Here is a 17,464-nt window from a genome sequence, read left to right as displayed (position 1 = left end):
TTCCAACCTAAACAATTCTATGATTCTATGATTCTAGAAGCAAAATGCCATTCTTCTTCTTTAAGGCTAAAGGTGAAGCAGCCTGCACACTGGGGACTGAAAATACTGAACAACAGGAGGTCAGCGGAAAATCAGAGTACATCGCAAACTAAACACATGCCCAGTGAACTCCAAGCTTAATTAAAAGGCATCCTATAAACTGCAAACACTGAACAGCTTATCACCACAGGAAAACTAAGGGAAGGACTTTGCATGTATTGGACCACGTAAAATGTTAAATTTCCAGCTTCTCTTTCATCCCTCTTCCCTGCATGCCTCAGAAAAATAAAACCACTTCAGCACAACAAATTGCTGCTGTATTAAAAATAAAATAGAACTACATAATGTAGTTATCTTTGAATAACAAGGCTATGTTTCCACACTAACTGTTACTTTATTATCATTTTTAAGAGATCTATCCATAATTCAAGAAATAAAATAAAGAAAAAGGAGCTAAATAATTAGGAAAAAAGATGGAAATGGAAAGAGTCCTCACTCTTATAGTGTGGGGTCATGCCCAAGAGGGAACTAGAATTTTAGACAGAAGCAAGGCAATGTATCATGATCCCTCATTTCAAATGCTGCGAGTTTAGTATCTGCAAGACTCAGCTGATACTGTGGACCTTTGCTTGTTCTGAATGCACAGAATCTTTTAGGACAATAAACTGATATGTTCAGCCTCTCCTTATGGTTTGGGCTAACTGTAACTATCCTTAGCTGCTTTCTATCCTGTTACAGGTCCTGAAGATGATTTTGGACAACCTGTAGCACATTACTGCTCTTACTCATTCACGTTTTTTTGAGAAAGTTTTCATAGCTAGTCATCCTTTGAACTGTTGCCTCCCAGCCTGGTGAAACAGCTTTTTATCAGTCTGGACCTCATAAGCAGGTCTTTGCCCTTATCATGATTTCCCACGGTTTTGGGAAGATCAATTGTCTCTTCTTTCCGCTATTGCCCTAAAGCTTGACCTATGTTTTGTCCATTCACAAACTGGAGGACTTAAAAAAGGACTGTACTGTAATTGCAGTCACAACTTTGTCACACTGTTGATAAAATCTTTGTTGATAAAACCGTAATCTTTATATACAGCCTTCTTCAGCATCACATGTTCGCCTTGCATCTTTGCCAGATGTGCTTGTTGCTTCTACTATTAGATGTCAGAGGTGTTTGAGTATAGTGGCATTTGCTTTTAAATGACTAAAGGAAAATATTTCATTACTGATGGCTCTGCAGAATGAATTTTGGAAGATGGGCCTTAAACCTGTGGGATGCTGGCAGCTGAACCATTTGTATCATCATCACTTCTACTTTACCTGGCAAAGCCAGATTGTTATCAAACCGCATAGCTGCAGCTTTTGTTCTCCTTCAGTAACTATGATCCAGGGACAAAGCAGCGGTACTGGAGGAATATCGCTGCTATGTTTTGAGTCCCAGACTAGCAGCACATGAGGAACCCTCAGCACCTCCAGCAGACCCATATTGCTTATCCAATGCAGCTTTATGTTAGGCTGCTGTTGTGCCTGAATGATTCATTAATGAAGAGGGCTGCACATTCCCCCTGTCTTTCCTCACAACTTCTGTTAGAAGTGCATCTCCAAATGTCGTCCTTTTGTTTTTTCCTGTCACATTTAAATATGGATAAAAAGAGGAAACAAACAAGCTTTGTAAAACACTAAAGACAGAAGAACACACGATTTGTTGTTGGATGAGACCCTAGTGCCTTGTGCTAAAGACTCTCTTGACCTTTCCAGAAAGAAATAGTGATTTTTTTTTTTGTGAGTACAGTTATGAGGAGACAGCAATTGTTACTAAACGATGGATTTACTTGTTTACTTATACAGTCTTTGTATTTTTTCAGCATCCTTTAATTTTTGTGGTCAGAGGCATGAGGAGATAGGGACACATCCTAAAGTATTTATGCAGACTTTATGTTTAGAAATGTTCGATATCTCTAGTTCTCAAAACACCTACCTGTCTGTCTTGCTGGAGACCTGTTCTTCTGGTGATTTCTTTTCCCCCAGTTAAGAGGTAAGAATTTAGTGTTTGCAATACACTCATCTAGTTTCAAGAGTCGTTAATGTATCTGACATTTTGCTAGTTGCCATTTACAGGTACTCTGGTGGGTAAATCAGTGCAGACAACTGAGAAACAATGCATCGGTGCTATTAAAATAGTCCATTGACTAGAGCCGTGTTAGAGTGGGCTACAGATGCTACTGCATTAATGTATATAAAACTGCTGTGCTAAAGCAAAATATCTGGGTCAGTAAACTCTATTCCCAACTACTTCTTGCTCGATGAATGTGTGTCAGCCACTGAAATGCAAAAATTGCAGTAAATTAAAGACTTAGAAACCCACTTAATAACTTATTACTAAGTAAAAAAGAAAGCTTTTCTTCTTTAAATGAAGAAACAGTGCCTACGAGCCATTCACCTTTAAAAAGACCTACTGTAGTCCTATTTAAGCCTGTTGTTGAGTCTTAGCCTCTGTACAACATTAGTGAAAAAATAAAAGAAAAAACAACCTAGTAAGGTGTGTATACGAAATCCAGGACATTTAATTATTAAAAAAAACAAACCCCAAGAAGCTGGAGTTAAAAAGTAATACATGCTTAAGACTTGCTTACCTTGCCAAAAGAAAACAAAGAGTAAGAGTTGCAGTATTAGTCACACTAGCACTAGCCATTCTTTTGTGTTGCTGTGAAAAAGTGAAGATAAGTTTAAACAGATTTTCTTTATGCTGCTCTGATTCAAACAGTTTCTATTTTTCCAAGCATAATGAAAATATATTAGAGAGAAAAACTACCATTTACCCTACTCAGCTATTTCTTTTGAGCCAAAAAACAAATTACATTCAAAGAATAAAAAAATCCAAAAATCAAATACTCTTTTTTTTTTTTTTATCCCAGTGATTTGGGACACATTATTACTTCCATGTAGCTGGTAGTTTCAACTGTTGATGTTAAGCTCAATTATTTTAAAAGAACAATATTTTCTGTTCCTCCTCCACTACCTTGGGTATTTTGGGATTGGTGTTTTTTGATTTCGTCTTTTCTTTCCTCAGTGTTCACACCATTTATTGGCTTGAAGAAACTTTTTCAGGTAATTGCCTGAGGCATCTCGGTGAACATCTATGACTTCCAACAACAAGCTTTTTTTTAAAATATATTCTTCTTCTCTTCTTTACAGATATAACAGAAATGGATGTTAACATTCCTTCCAAATACAAAACTGTATTGTACCGTACTGAAAAAAGAGTTAAATCTTCAGATGAAAATGAACGTGAAACAGACAAGCAAAAACTGACTCTGAGTCACCAATAAAGGTTGCACCAAAACCCTGCAAAAACAGTGTTAATAGGCATCCAGATTCTTGCCAAATGTAAGTCTAAATACCTGGATTTCTTTTGATATGCTCATAGTGATCTACTTGCAAAGTACAGTAGATAGAAGCTACTTCTAAATCCAGGGGCAGCTGGGCAAGGACCATCAGCTCTGCCTGGCTCCTCTCAGGAGGAGGTGGTTGGGCCCCACCAGCCAAACCCTTGTGTCACAAGACTATGTCTCATTTGCCTCCACAAAACCTGCCTGAGTGAAATGGATGAGGTTTGCCCTTAAAAACAGGGGAAGACACCCCGCTCCCTGCAACGATCTGGAAAGGACTTCGCTGTACCTCATTGCAGATTTTACTGAAATATCTTAATGCGAACAGGATTAACTTCCAGGAAAAGAACATAGCTGTGTCCTAATTCTTCCTAGGAAATCACTGAGCCAAAACAGACCTTCTCTGCAAGCACAATGATTGCAGCACACAGTGGTACTTGCCAGCAATAATTACAGTCCAGCAGGGTCGAAAACTAATTTTCAGGCAGGGTAGGTAGAAAGCAACTAAAAAATCAAAGAGATGGAGAAAAAAAAGAAGCAGAATAGAAAGCAAGGTTGTGGGGGCGGTGGGGAGTAAGGGAAAGAGATTGTCTGACCTTAGACTCTTTTTTTTTTTTTAAAAGCATTCATTTTAAAACAGCTCTGCTTTCTGTTAACGCCACCCCCATTTTTGTTTGACAGGTTACTTTTTCTTTCTCTTTCCCTTTCCTCTATGTAGTTTCTGGCTCAGCAGGGTCAGTTTAACCTAATATGATGCATTCTGTCATTTTCCTGCCTCACACTGATACCGCATTGCGCTTTGATAGGCAAAGTCAGGTAATACTGTCTTACCTGAGAGCAGTGAATACCAAATAGACTTTCAGAAATTATTCACACACTGAGAGACACAGATATTACACTGCTCCTTAGGATGTCCCAAGTTCTGTATGCATGTAAATGCAGGGTTACCTTAGAAAAACAAGTCACAGCTGTCTATATGCAGATGTGGTCTCTTTAATGTGGTCTCTTTAATGGCAGCTCCCAAATAAAAGACCAGTGAAGAAGAGGATATCTCAAATAGATGCTGAGGAGGGAAGATGCGGTCAAACAGAAAGCAAGTGAAGTCATCAGTGAGACAACCCCCGGCGTGGCAGGAGCACTAAGATACTTAGGAGGACAAGGAGCAGGTTGTAACAGGTTGCAATACGTTCTAATCGCCAAATTTCTGAATTCTTACAATTTGTTTCCCTGCCTGGTTCCTCAATAACTGTTCACATTTCTATCCCTTACTAATCTGGGGGAAGCAGACCTATCATGTGTGGAGAGGGCAGGACTCCAGCAGAAGACAGGCCAGAAGCAGTTCTAGTTCCCTGATGAGCAAGTCATATAGATCTATAGGAAATACCTTGACACAAAAATTTGTTTTGCCTTATAGACTCCTTTTGAAGCCAGCATAGCTGTTTCACAGTTTGTTATATTCAGGCCTAGCTGGGTATATAAATGATAAGCATTCAGCAGTATGAGCTGCTACCCTGCGAACAGGTTTGTTCTCTATACAGATGAGGTTTGTTTTACCCTAAAATGAGAAGCAAGAGCAATAGGTAGGGTCAGAAGCCACCATTACCATTAACTGCAAATTTGCCAGGTCATAGCATGGGAATTAATGTAAAAAAACCTGTTTTGTAATAGTTTAAAACAGCATTTAGTGAAATTAATCACAGGACATAAAAATTATTCCCAACTACCAGCATATTCAGCTCCTCTTTTAATGCTTTTTCTATCCAAAAATGAGTCCTTCTCTTCCGCCACACCACTTTTTTTCTAGGACTTATTCTGAAAACTCCACAGAGATGGAAGAGCTCCTGTTCAAGGCCAGTATAAGGGCCCAGGATTAAATTTGAATAGCTATTCAGCATTAGTCTGCACTTAGTATTTCTAAAATATTCTATTACATGTGATCATTTATTTTTTTTTTACAGTAGGGTTAACCTCAACCACTTCAGGGTTAGAAGAGTGAGATGAGATTTTTAGCTTCTATTTGTTTGGAGAGAGAGGAAACACCACCAAATCAGCAGGAAGAATGCAGTGCACACCTGCACAGAAGGGCGTTCCACCTTCTGTCATGAAGGAGATGAGAGATGAAGAAGAAAAATCATTCTCTACGTCTCAGATTGACAGTGCCTGCTGACTAGGCAATGGATGACTGAAGACAGAGGAAAAAAACACGGTAGCAGTGGTGAGAGCGGAAAAAGCATCCAAGAGTGCTCTCTTTACATGCTGTATTCATAGCATTTTACGAATGCTGCAAATTATTCATGCTTTTAGAGATGGAGATGTTTCTCACTATCATTTCACTATGACATTGGGAGAAAATATACAGTGATTTAAAACTCATTGAAAGTGATTTTCTTTCTGCTACCTCCAGAAAATTTTTGAATGTGTTTAAATCTCACCTCTGACAAACACACAAATTGTTTAGATGTATCTCAGTTACATAAGTAAAATAATCTCCCTTTTCTACAAAAAAAACAGATGCAATTGCGAACACAACCTGAAACTCTCCTGTTTGAGAGCATGGGTTGGTTCAGAAAAATAGGCAATTCCTTCCAGAGTACATGTTGACATTTATAATTTAGCTAGGCCTACCTGAATATTTCAGAGGAAAATTACCCTGAAAAGAAAAATGAGTGTTTGATAAAATAAAACATTAAAGGAGGTCAGTTATGCAAAGCCTCAAAATGGTTCAGATAAAGAGGGAAAAGCATTTCCTTTTTTGTTGCAATGAATAATCCTGTTTAACTCAAGGGAAAAGCTGCCTGATGTGGAGGCATAACAAAGATCAAAGTGAGCAGGTGAGTCAATGGGTAATACTGCAGAAGAAAGGGGATGGCCAAATAAGCGGAAATGCAGGAATAGAAATATTAGAGAGAATATGTTTAGGGAAAAACTAAACTAAGTGGTCTCCTATTCTGAGGACTAAGAAATAATTCCAAATGTGGAAATAAAAGGGAGCAGATATGAGGGGAGAAGTTTGAATGTTGGTTGTAAAGTTTTAAAATTTTACATCTCCTGCTTTGTGGCAGCACTGCAACACCTCACATTTTTCTTTGATCCAATAATTTGCCATAGACTCATTGTCTATTAGGAAGCAGGGAACAAACAAAAAAAAATCAGTGCCTATAAGAAAAGCAGAAATTCTGCAATTGAGGAGCCATCGAGGTGCACAGAAACTCATTTGACAGAAATTACTGTAAACGTTTGGCTTCCCCTGTAATTAGTAGTTTTTGTTCAAGGCTGAGACGCTGTGTCAACCCCTAAATGACTGAAGAGAAAAGGCTATGGAAATCTCACAGCTCTGTCCCAGGTAAAAAGCTGTATATTTTATAACGTGCACATACCTTTTAAGCCTTACAGCCTGTCAACCTTTTTGGAATGGAATATGCATATTTTCCAGTGGAATAAATGACCTAAAATAAGTTTTGGCAGTAAAAACATTGACAACAATCCTTTTCCCTTATACAACAGGTTTCATGCTGTTGTTACATGAGGCCATTTATCACTCTATTCAGGCAGTGAAATACCAGTCCCTGATTTTAAAGTTGAAGAAACATGAGTAAATATAAATTGTAAGTCACAAATCACATAAGCAGGAGAATAGAATTCAGATGTTGTCCTTTAAATCACCATGCTGTGTACATCAACAGACTGTGATATAAACACGGATGTGTTTCCATGTAGACTTGCAGCATTGGAACTGGTTAAGAACAGCCATAAAGAGAGAAATGGTTTTGGGTGATGAGATAGGCATTTTCATTCAAACATTGGTGCAATATGAGCCTTTCCATCACCCTGATTCAAGAAAGAAATGTGGAGTACACGTGATGTAGTTAATTTCCTCCACCTCTTGTACTGTAGAGATGGTTCTTGGAGGTATTGACAAGAAACTACCTTTATCCATTTACTTCTGAAAACATAAAGTGACTTAAATAGGTAGAAAGGGACATGAGTAGTACAGTGAATAAAATAATGAAGCTTTATCACCTGGAAGGCCCTGACATCTGGGTCCCGAGTAATAGGAGTTAAGACCAATTGAAACCTAGTATACAGGACTTTATTAACCCCACTGGTCCTAAAGCAGTTATTATCCACAAACATTGATCCACTGACAAGAATCATACTTGTGTTCCAGCACATCCTCAGGAGAAGCCTGAATAAAATGCTTTTAAAGGAGATGTTAGCTCCCATGTAACTCCATCAAATGGGTATTTTTTCCAGAAAGCACTCTTCTTCTGACAGATGAGCAGGCAGCCACGCCACAGACTGGAGGAGTTGGAAGCAACTTCTATCTGTGTGTGTCTGACCTTCTGAGTAAGACCCTTGTGCATACCATTTGAGATTTGTTTTACATTTAGAGTCACAGTTGTATCTGGTCTTCATGTGGGTGGGTCTCCTCATACAACTCCTATTAGCTCTAAGGACTGGCAGGAAATCACAGTCTTAGACAGTTTTACTCTTGAATTAATGGGCTCCTTTTGGCACCTATCCTTGGATCTGCAACGCCTCTGCTCTCCTGCTAAACTAACAGTCCTGGGTAGGACAATTTCTGTAAAAACCATCCAATGTAAAGCTGAATTGTTTTTCAAGGCAAAGTTTAATAAAAAAGCCATGATTGATGTAAAAAGCTCATCACTGAGATGGATAGACCTAATATTCTGTTACTTTAAGAGAACAAGAATTCAGTTTGATATTCCCACTGCTGTATATACTGAAAAATTATGTCTTGCAAGTCATTGCCCTAAACAATGTTGTATGTAGGACTCACATATGTCTTCTAATCTGAACTGAAAATGCTGATCTTGGAAGGAAGTATGATGAGTTGGGTGGGTGGCCAACAGTATTAAAAGTCGGGGACTCTTGCTCCATCTTAAATTTTGCAACATATTTTCAAATAGCGTGAAAGTACACGGATGCCCAGATTGCTTTGCTATAGATGATGCAGGTGTATGCCTATTGTGTATTAAGTTGACAACACCTTCATGAACACAGAAATCAAGCAGCAAAAACACCCACAAACCATTAGTTTCCTAGCCAGTTTGCTGGTGAGCCTAAGTAGCTAATATTTGGAAAAGACATCTCACTTAGTGTAAGATATTCCTACAGGACAGTAAATTTGCAGTTATTGCTGTATCTACACAGAACCTGCATCTCATACGGGGAGCTCCTCATATATGACTAAGATATTACAGCGGTAATGAATGGGTCTCCATGCCCCATCTGAGGTCACAGTAACAGTAATTGTATTTTCTAAGAAAGGCAAAAGAAATTACAACTCCCCAGACACAACAGAGCCAGGGAATAAGAAAGGTTTCTGAACAGTATTGTGGAGTTTATAAAATGCATTAAGGTCTTCCAATTCCCTGATTGCAAAAATTGGTCTATATTTGCTGTGTCACACAGTACTGTTTTGCCTTCACTTCCATTACTGGGACCGTTGACAGAACTGTATAATGATTCAGGGTGCCTTTCCCAGAATGACTTGTTAACAGTGTAAATGGGGTAATGGAGGTTTTCACAAGCTTATATGTTTAAAGGGAAAAGAAACATTCTAAATTTAATTTCTGTAGCTGCAATTTTAATCACAGAATACGTAGGAAGAAAAGAGGTTCGCAGTACTAGGTCACTCCATCTGTGATAATTGTGCAGGCAGTATGCACAAAATAAACCAGAAAATGTCTACTTACTGAATGTAAGCAACAAAAGGAATATTGGTCTCTGCAGAGTTGTGCTGAAGATAGCACAGAAGAGGTTCAGGATGGACCAAATAACTGCCTAAATTGCACACTTCGGCTTCAACAGTAAGTCTGACATTCTTGTGTTTTCTGTAAGAAGAAGCCCTACCTCATCTGACAGCAGTTGAAAAGCAGCTGGTAGGATCAAAAGCTTTTCAAGGCTTCAGTGTACTACAACAGCTGCCTTTGTCCCTTTGCCTTTTTTTTTTTTTTCTTTTTTTCTTTTCTTTTTGTATATAGCGGCCTTGCTTGTGGAGCTTGTTCTCTGAGTCACTGAAATAAAAAACCCAGTCCTAGGATTAGATTTTGTTCTCTGTGGAGTCAATAGCAAATCCCAGCTAACTTTATCTGACTTCTTGGCAGCTGAAAAAACAAAATATGTTTTTATCTCTTCAGCAAAAAGAAATCAAATGAGGTTTGCAGAATTTAAAACTACCTTTTAATTATCATTTTAATGCTTACCTACCGAGGTAGGGCCTATGTACTAGACTAATCCTATTGATTTGCACTGACTGGGTAGGAGATTTAACCTTCATCAAAGTTGGGAGAGTTGCTACAGCCACTGCTAAAGAGGACTGGCATCTCCATTTGGATGCAGAGGACTAATTAGCATCAGTACATTTTTCGCTGGAAATCTCACAGAGTGTTTCCATGGGAGAGACAAGGGTTGTTTCAGCAACGAGCAGGCCAGTAATTACATGATGCTTTCCTGCTCCAGATCTCTACTGCCAAATTACACGCTGTTCACAGTAACTATACTCCTGTAGGAACTACAGTTGATTTTTACGGTTTGAGAGGTCACCAATCCCTCTTCTGCCTCCTCTATAAAAAAGGTTCCATCAGCATTAGAAAATATTAGCTGAAATTATTTATTTGTTTACAAAGCCAAATTTCTTAAAAAAAAAGGATCTGAATGAACTTTTTAACCTTTAGGAAGGGCCAAAGAAATGAAGAGACAATATGCTGGTAAATTCTTAAAAGTCCATCTGATTTAGCTAATATTTAATTCAAAACATATCTATGTGTATGCTAATAAGCAGTTGCAGATGGTGTTTAATTAGCATAGTAATTTACCAAACCTGCACATCCAGCTGAAAATGTTTTTTGCAGCCAGTATATGATCAGGTCAAACTCTTCCCAGTATAAACTCTTCCAGAAACATGGACAGGTTTGCTCCAGCCATTTCAGCCAGACGTAACTGAAACCACTGAAGATGAATAGGTCTCATTCGTAGTCCAAATAGAAAAGAAACTGCTTAAACTCAACAGCTTTGGGTGCTTTGGGTAAGTAACCAATAAGCTGAGTCTAAGCCCTGCATTAGTAAGATAATATTGGGGTGTGAATGTTAGCCTTGTCATACAGCCCACTCATGCACTGTGCATTTCTGGACAATTTGCATCCATCTCTCTTTGAAGGAAAAACAGAATAAGAACGTTCGTAATGCAGGTTGTCCTGATCTCAGCTCAATGCACCCAGCTACTTCAGCATGACACCTGCTTTGTTAAATCTGACAGCACCAGCGTTTCAAGTTAGTCATGAAGTCATCTGGAACGACTTATTTACCATATATATACACCCAGGAACACAATGCAGAAGTGAGGTTTCCACTGTCCCTAAGCAGACATTATGTTAATCACAGTGCCCGTACACTGAGGTACAGGACTAACAGAGAAAAGGAGAGGCAAGATAAAAATATCCATTACTTGCTGACATGAGATAGAGATGGGATTTTATAATTTCTCTTTTAGCAAGAAACTAATTAAATATGTCTGTCGCCTCTTTGTCGAAATGAGTTCCAGGAATTCATGGATGCACACCAACGTGTGCCCATTCTGCAAACCGTTCTTGTAATGCAGTGGTAGGTAATGACACTATCAGTTTGCTTAATGTGGTAACTGAGCCTTCAAATATTCAAGGAAACAAATTTAGCAGAAAATGGTCATGCTAGTAATAAGAAAACAAACTTAACCAGCAGGTGGTGCACAGTCTTTACTGCTGATGTTAATGTGCCATTTTTTGATTACTAAGGTACTAAGACTGGACCTATCCTGATTCACGGCAAATGCCTTTTCTATTAAATGGATATCAGATTAGGTCTATTCACTCGCAAAGCATTATTTTGGAAGCATTAGTTTTACGACGAATGTATACCACTGCAACAAGTGTGATTGTTTCCAGGGACATGGACTTATCTGGCTTGCCAAAGTGGCTTTTCCTTGTGCCCGCCCCAAGAAGTTCCACAGATGGACCCACACAGCTTGTTGGGAAGCTCTTTCTGGCTTCTGAGAAATTCACATTGTGATTTGTCAACAAAGCACTCCAGCAACGTGCCAGTCTAAGCTAAGCAAAATGATGAAGTACTCCTAAAAGAATGGAGCAGCCTGTGTTTGTCAGAAAACTTGAACACCAGAATTATTGTCTTTAAGGGTAAGTAATAAGGTTAATTTATTTACTGAGACAGAAATAAATACTCCTTTGCACAGATGGAAACAGACTTCTGAAGTATAACCCAACATAACGTGTTTTCAGGGACTATCTGAAGTGAACTCTCACAGTCTGCTATCTGAGGGGTTCCCTTCCATGCTTGACGTGACTCTGGGGCTGAGCTCCAGTGGGAAATGTCCCTGCCAGACAGTGCCCTCACCTGCTCTTTCTATTCTGAGATCAGCAGGGCAACCATAATAGAATGAAAGATAAAAAATCACCCTTGAAGACTGTCTCATTCTACTTACAAATATTTTTTTTTTTTTAATTTATGGAATTCCATCTTATTATCGCTTTGGACTAATTGATACAGAATGCGAATGTCCAAAGCAAAAAATTCTTCTTTCTTTTCTAAAATTCCCCCTCCCCTCCGTTTTTTTTTTTTTAATTTTATTTTTTAGTGGTGGACAAGGTGTCATCAAATGGGCTGTTTTAGCTTCTCATAAGCTGCATGATGGAGATGGGAACACATACAAAAAAGTTTTCATGGTGCCTTTGGAAAAAAAGTCTGGACTGGACTTTACAATACTGCCTGCTGCCCACTTAGGTTTGGTGAGCTTTCATGTTCCTATTTTAGGAACTTCTTGGCATAAAGTTTTTTTTAAGAATTCTATGTAAATGTAACAGTATACAATCTCCATAAATTATATAAAAAACATTTTCCTACACTTGTAATCTACAGCTATGTATACAGACCTGCATATATAGTCTACCTAATTTTAAATAGATTTTTATACCATGGACCTCATTAAGCACCTTCATTCAAATACATTTCTGAATATAAACTCTGATGCTTGCAGTAGCAACACAGCTAACTATACGATGTAATAGAAAATACTCATTAAATTGAGAATTGGAATTTGCTCTGTCTTGCAAACCTAACAGATTTAGATCTCTCCTCTGCTATGGCCTCACCTTGTCATCCAGCTTGTGTGCTCAGGTTTTATTCAATAAATGAACCTACACTTTATTAAATAAATGCGACATTGAATGTCATAATCATGATGATCCCTAGGCATACAATTCAGATACCATTCTTTTAAGAGTGAAGTTAAAAATGTCAGAATTTGAAAAATCTGGTGTGCTGTGAAGGGGGTAATTTTTGTTATGATTATACTTTTTCCCTGACCACCACACTTATCTCAAATTTATAAAAGAGATGCCAGTATTTTTACACATTCTAAGTAGGTAGGGTGGGGAAAATTATTTCAGACAGCTTTTTGTTCCTTTCCAGAGATTAACTTGCATTTGATTTTCTATCTCCACATCTGTGATTCATCTGTATTTATGCACTTTACTACAAGACCATCTTCCTGTCTATACCCTGTTTGCACTTAATTGTGTAGCAGCACACTGTAATATTACAAGCCTCTCCTGCACTGTCTGCTTTGTTCCCTATGAATTCAGCAGCCACAAAGTCAGGCAGTTAGGCACACTGACCATGAACTTAGGGAAAATAGCCATGATCAGCTTGGTTGCTGCTGAGCGCTCCGAGACAATCTTTTGTATCTTCCTTCTATTTCTTTATGAAGAGATGAGATCAGACTAATGATTGTTTAGCCTAGAGAAAAGGAGGCTGAGGGGAGACCTTATCACTCTCCACAACTACCTGAAAGGAGGTTGTAGAGAGGTGGAGATCAGTCTCTTCTCCCAAGTAACAGGCAACAGAACAAGAGGAAATGGCCTCAAGTTGTGCCAGGGGAGGTTTAGATTGGATATTAGGAAAAAATTTTACACTGAAAGGATTATTAAGCATTGGAACAGGCTGCCCAGGGAAGTGGTTGAGGCACCATCCCTGGAGGTATTTAAAAGACAGGTGGACATAGTCCTTAGAGATACAGTTTAGATAAGTGATGGTTTTTGTCAGAGTTCAGTTGATGGTTGGACTAGAGGATCTGAAAGGTCGCTTCCAACCTAGGCAATCCTATGATTCTCTGATGGAGTCTATTCATCAAGCAGTGTATTGTCTTATGCACAACCAAATCAGAAGGTCAAGCCTTAGGAAGGACAAGAGCTGGGACAGATGTGGAAATATAGAAGATGTGGCTTTGTAGAACCAGTGAAGTCACCACTTGTTCCTGGTAACACTTCATGTCTCCAAGGTCATCCATCTCCTCTGTCAATGCTATCTTCATCGTTATGAATATCATGTTTCTTTTACATTCACATACAAAGTTATGAGTCTTAAAGGACACCGTTAGCCTAGCAACCATACCTCAGACATAAAACCTTTCTAGGATACCACTGTTAAAATTAACACTGAGTACAACTGAGGTACCACAGAGAAACATTAGTTTTAATGTATTCCCTTTACATATGGTTGGGTTAGTGGTATAAATTCAAATACAGAACACATAATTTCAGGCAAACTCCTGGCTAATAGCTCTTCACAAGACATGGAGGTAAAGAATATCAGTGGTGACAAAGGTTACATTTCTGCAAAGAACCTTGTCACAAATGCACAGACTTGCTTGGAATATAAATCTTGATGTGAATACTGCAGACAAAAACTTCGCAGTTAATTTTGCAGTAGCAGAGTTTGTTCAAAGCCTGACAACCAATTCTGGGTTTAGATGTCTGGAACAACCCAGAATTGCATTTTTCCAGTCTTAATTCAATGTCTGCCTTTACTTTCTATTCTTTTTTCCTAACTTCCCACCTCCCTTGCTCCCTCCCTTTTTCTGTCCCTCTTTGTCTCCTTTTCTTCCTCAGTCCTTTCTTCTATCTTCTCTCATTAAGTATGTTTTTTATGTTTGCATGCAGAACACTGGTTCACAATTAGGTCCCATATGCACTTCTTCTTCTTCTTCTTATTATTATTACATTAACAGAAATGGGCATAAAAGCATTAATTCTGTTTCCCTAAGGAGGTTCTCTCTGCTAATCATTGATAAGAAATGTTACAGAAAATTCAGCATTAAGGTAGAATGATGCATGTATGTACTACACATGTAAAACAAACTCAAGTCCCCTGGAGGTCATGGTACATCTTGACAATTATAAATGGATAGCAAATGTATTTCTGTAGCACAATCATATTTTTCTGTGAGTCTTTAATACAAAGGAGATTTTGGAGGGGAAAATAAAATGAAAAAGAAAGAAAAAAATAACTCTCTATCTTGATGTAGTTCACCTAGGGAAGGGCTGACTAGTCTATGGGCTGCACTGACTGCTTGTGAATAGCTAAAGGATGTTTAAAGTCTCCTATACAGTTTCAACTCTGATTCTGGGAGGAAGAAGACAGCAGGGACTGCTATATGTTCAGTTCCATCAGCCATGTACTTTGCAATGGCAGAACGGAACTGCATGCTGCTCCCATGTCTTCCCTGAACGGTTGCCCTTGGGATCCTCTCCTCTGTGCCATTGTCCAACATATATGCCAGGTGATGGTGGTGCTTGTAAGCTATTAGTTAAGTATGAGGAAGGCTGACCATTTTTTGACGGATGCATGAACAGCTGGTTACTGAAGAGAATACTGTGCTTTTGGCAAGTTAAACCATATAAAGAAGTATCTTCTGTTTTGCGTAGCTCTGCTTAGAAGGGCAGCCTTTTCTTTTAACACTTTCTAACCATTTTTCCCTGTTCCCCTCCAGTGGTATTAATTACTCTATGCCATATTTTCAACTGAAATTAAAACGCATTACAGAGGATGAAGTCACAAAAAAACTTGAACAGTTTCAGAAAATGAAACTTCTATAACACAGCTGAGTCAGTCTTTGCTCTTGAGAGTTACCCTACACAAAGTGTAGCAGGAAGCTGCAATATGAACTGAAAACAAAGCTTAGAAGAAAGATTAAGCTACAAAATTGAAGTGTGTCTATTCAGTCAGCTTGTAAGAAATAAAAACCCCTGGATTTTAATCCCAAGTTTTTTTACAATGTGATTTTGCTTCAAAAATGCTTCTGCAAAAGCAACTTCATGGAGCTCCCAGAAATTGTTGAAAGGTCTTGTGTTCTTCAAGAAAGTGTAAGTATGTGTTAAAGGGATAGCCTTGCTACTGCAGCATAGGAGCTTTGCAGACAAGCTGTTTTCTTTACCTCTCACACATCTCCATAATAAAATAATAGCCCTAGTGATACTTTTGCAACTCTACAGCATCTTTAAAATATGATCACAGTGATAGATAATTATGCTTCCTTCTGAGGTTTTCTGTAGTTGAATGATGTGGAATTTTAAACATGATATGCCTGAGGATGACTGAAAAGCAGCAATATTCATACCTTACTACCTGGATTTTGTCCTGTCAAAGGAAATGTAGAGGAATTTACAAAGGGAACAGATCTGTCGTATTAATCACTTTAAATGAGAAAATATAGACTAAAGCAAAGCAAAGTCAGCATGATATAATATCCTTTTAGAGTCTGGATCACAGTGATCAGATTTCTAAAATCCTTCAACAGGCACTTGAAAGCCTTGATCAAAACAATACAATGAGCTCTCTCTTTGCCTCTAAGGAAAGTGTGAACATACCAGCTCCTTCTTCTTCATGCACTCCATGAGGATAATGAAGAGGTGCTGTGCCTGGGTTCGGGTGTATGTGAAAGTCTTCTGTATGGTAACTAGCAACTGGTCCCTCAAAGACTCGTTGATAAGTCTGAAATTCAAAAAGAAAAAATAAGGTGGAAAAACAGATACGAGGGAATATTGCAACTTCAGCCAAGGGTCAAAAAACAAGAGTTAGACAACAAATCACTGCGGGTTTCTCTGGACAAGTTTGAAGGACAGGAATTGCTGAAACCATCAGAGATAAATTGGAAAACATTGATCTAGAAAAACACATTTATCATGTCGGGGTCCCTCATCTCCAAAGTTTTTATTTCAGTTCCCACATATTGCATGACAGAAGGTCATTCAAACTATCAGCTCTGTGGGATTTCCTAGCAAAAACAAGAACCACACTGACAGTCTGGATTTGAGGGAGACCAACACTTCTGGGTGAACTGAAGACTGCTTTCTGTCAGTGAGGTAGCAGCATTCAATTCAGAGTTCTCCTTATGAAAGTGGGAATATTTGTGTTGGTGTTTTTGATTTTAGCTTGAATATCCCAACAATTTCAACTCAACTTATTGATGCTGCACAGGATCAGCTAAGAAAACAAACAAAAACATTTCTTTGTTCCTGACTTCACTCAAAGAAACCATTTTGCTTTTGTTCATGCTGATCTTCCAGGAGTTTAAAGAGGAACCATTTTTTATATTCCTCCTCAGTGCTAATGTTAGTGCTTGCAAAAAATGGCCTAACAGCAGAAATAAATAGTAATATTACATGGAATATCAGTACTTGAACCCTCCCCCTTGATATCAAAAAGCCTATTCCTCAGGACTGTTCTGGGTGAAACATTGCTGTTCTTAATGTCTTACAAAACAATGGGCTCAAATTTAGAATCTGTATCCTTTGATGTGTGAAAGCTTCTACATTATAGCAGTTTTCTCACTTAAAAATGACAACTAGAGTGTTTCATATTTGCTGAGTCAGAATGTTTTACAGGATAAGTCATTGACAGTCATCTGGGGGAATGAAAATCAGAGCATCTTCATAACTCATATTTTATGACAGAAGATAAACAAAGATTTAGCCCTGCAGCAACTGCGAAGAATTACCAGAAGCAGCACAGTATCTAAAAGTCATTGTTAGCTTATGGCAGCTGCTTTGGGAGAACAATGACCAAACCCCGGTTTATTTCATACTATTGGTAAAAGTTGCCTGTACTTCTCTCCAGCAAGGACGCCCAAGTGAGACTGCACATTCATTACATAATTTTATTTCAAATATGATTTAACTATCTAGTCT

General features: G+C 38.4%; 1 protein-coding gene across 1 annotated transcript in view; it reads right to left on the bottom strand.

Annotated features, from left to right (window-relative positions):
* Positions 1-17,464, bottom strand: part of TRPM3 (transient receptor potential cation channel subfamily M member 3) — a 415,507-nt gene that overhangs the window by 68,441 nt on the left and 329,602 nt on the right. The window contains exon 8 of the mRNA XM_054184768.1: positions 16,145-16,268. Coding sequence (XP_054040743.1) covers positions 16,145-16,268 — 124 coding nt within the window. The remainder of the gene's footprint in view (positions 1-16,144; positions 16,269-17,464) is intronic.

This window comes from Rissa tridactyla, chromosome Z (genome assembly GCF_028500815.1).
Source record: "Rissa tridactyla isolate bRisTri1 chromosome Z, bRisTri1.patW.cur.20221130, whole genome shotgun sequence".
NCBI lineage: Eukaryota > Metazoa > Chordata > Aves > Charadriiformes > Laridae > Rissa > Rissa tridactyla.
Note: the sequence above shows the minus strand (reverse complement) of the source record. Positions and strands in the feature narration are given on the sequence as shown.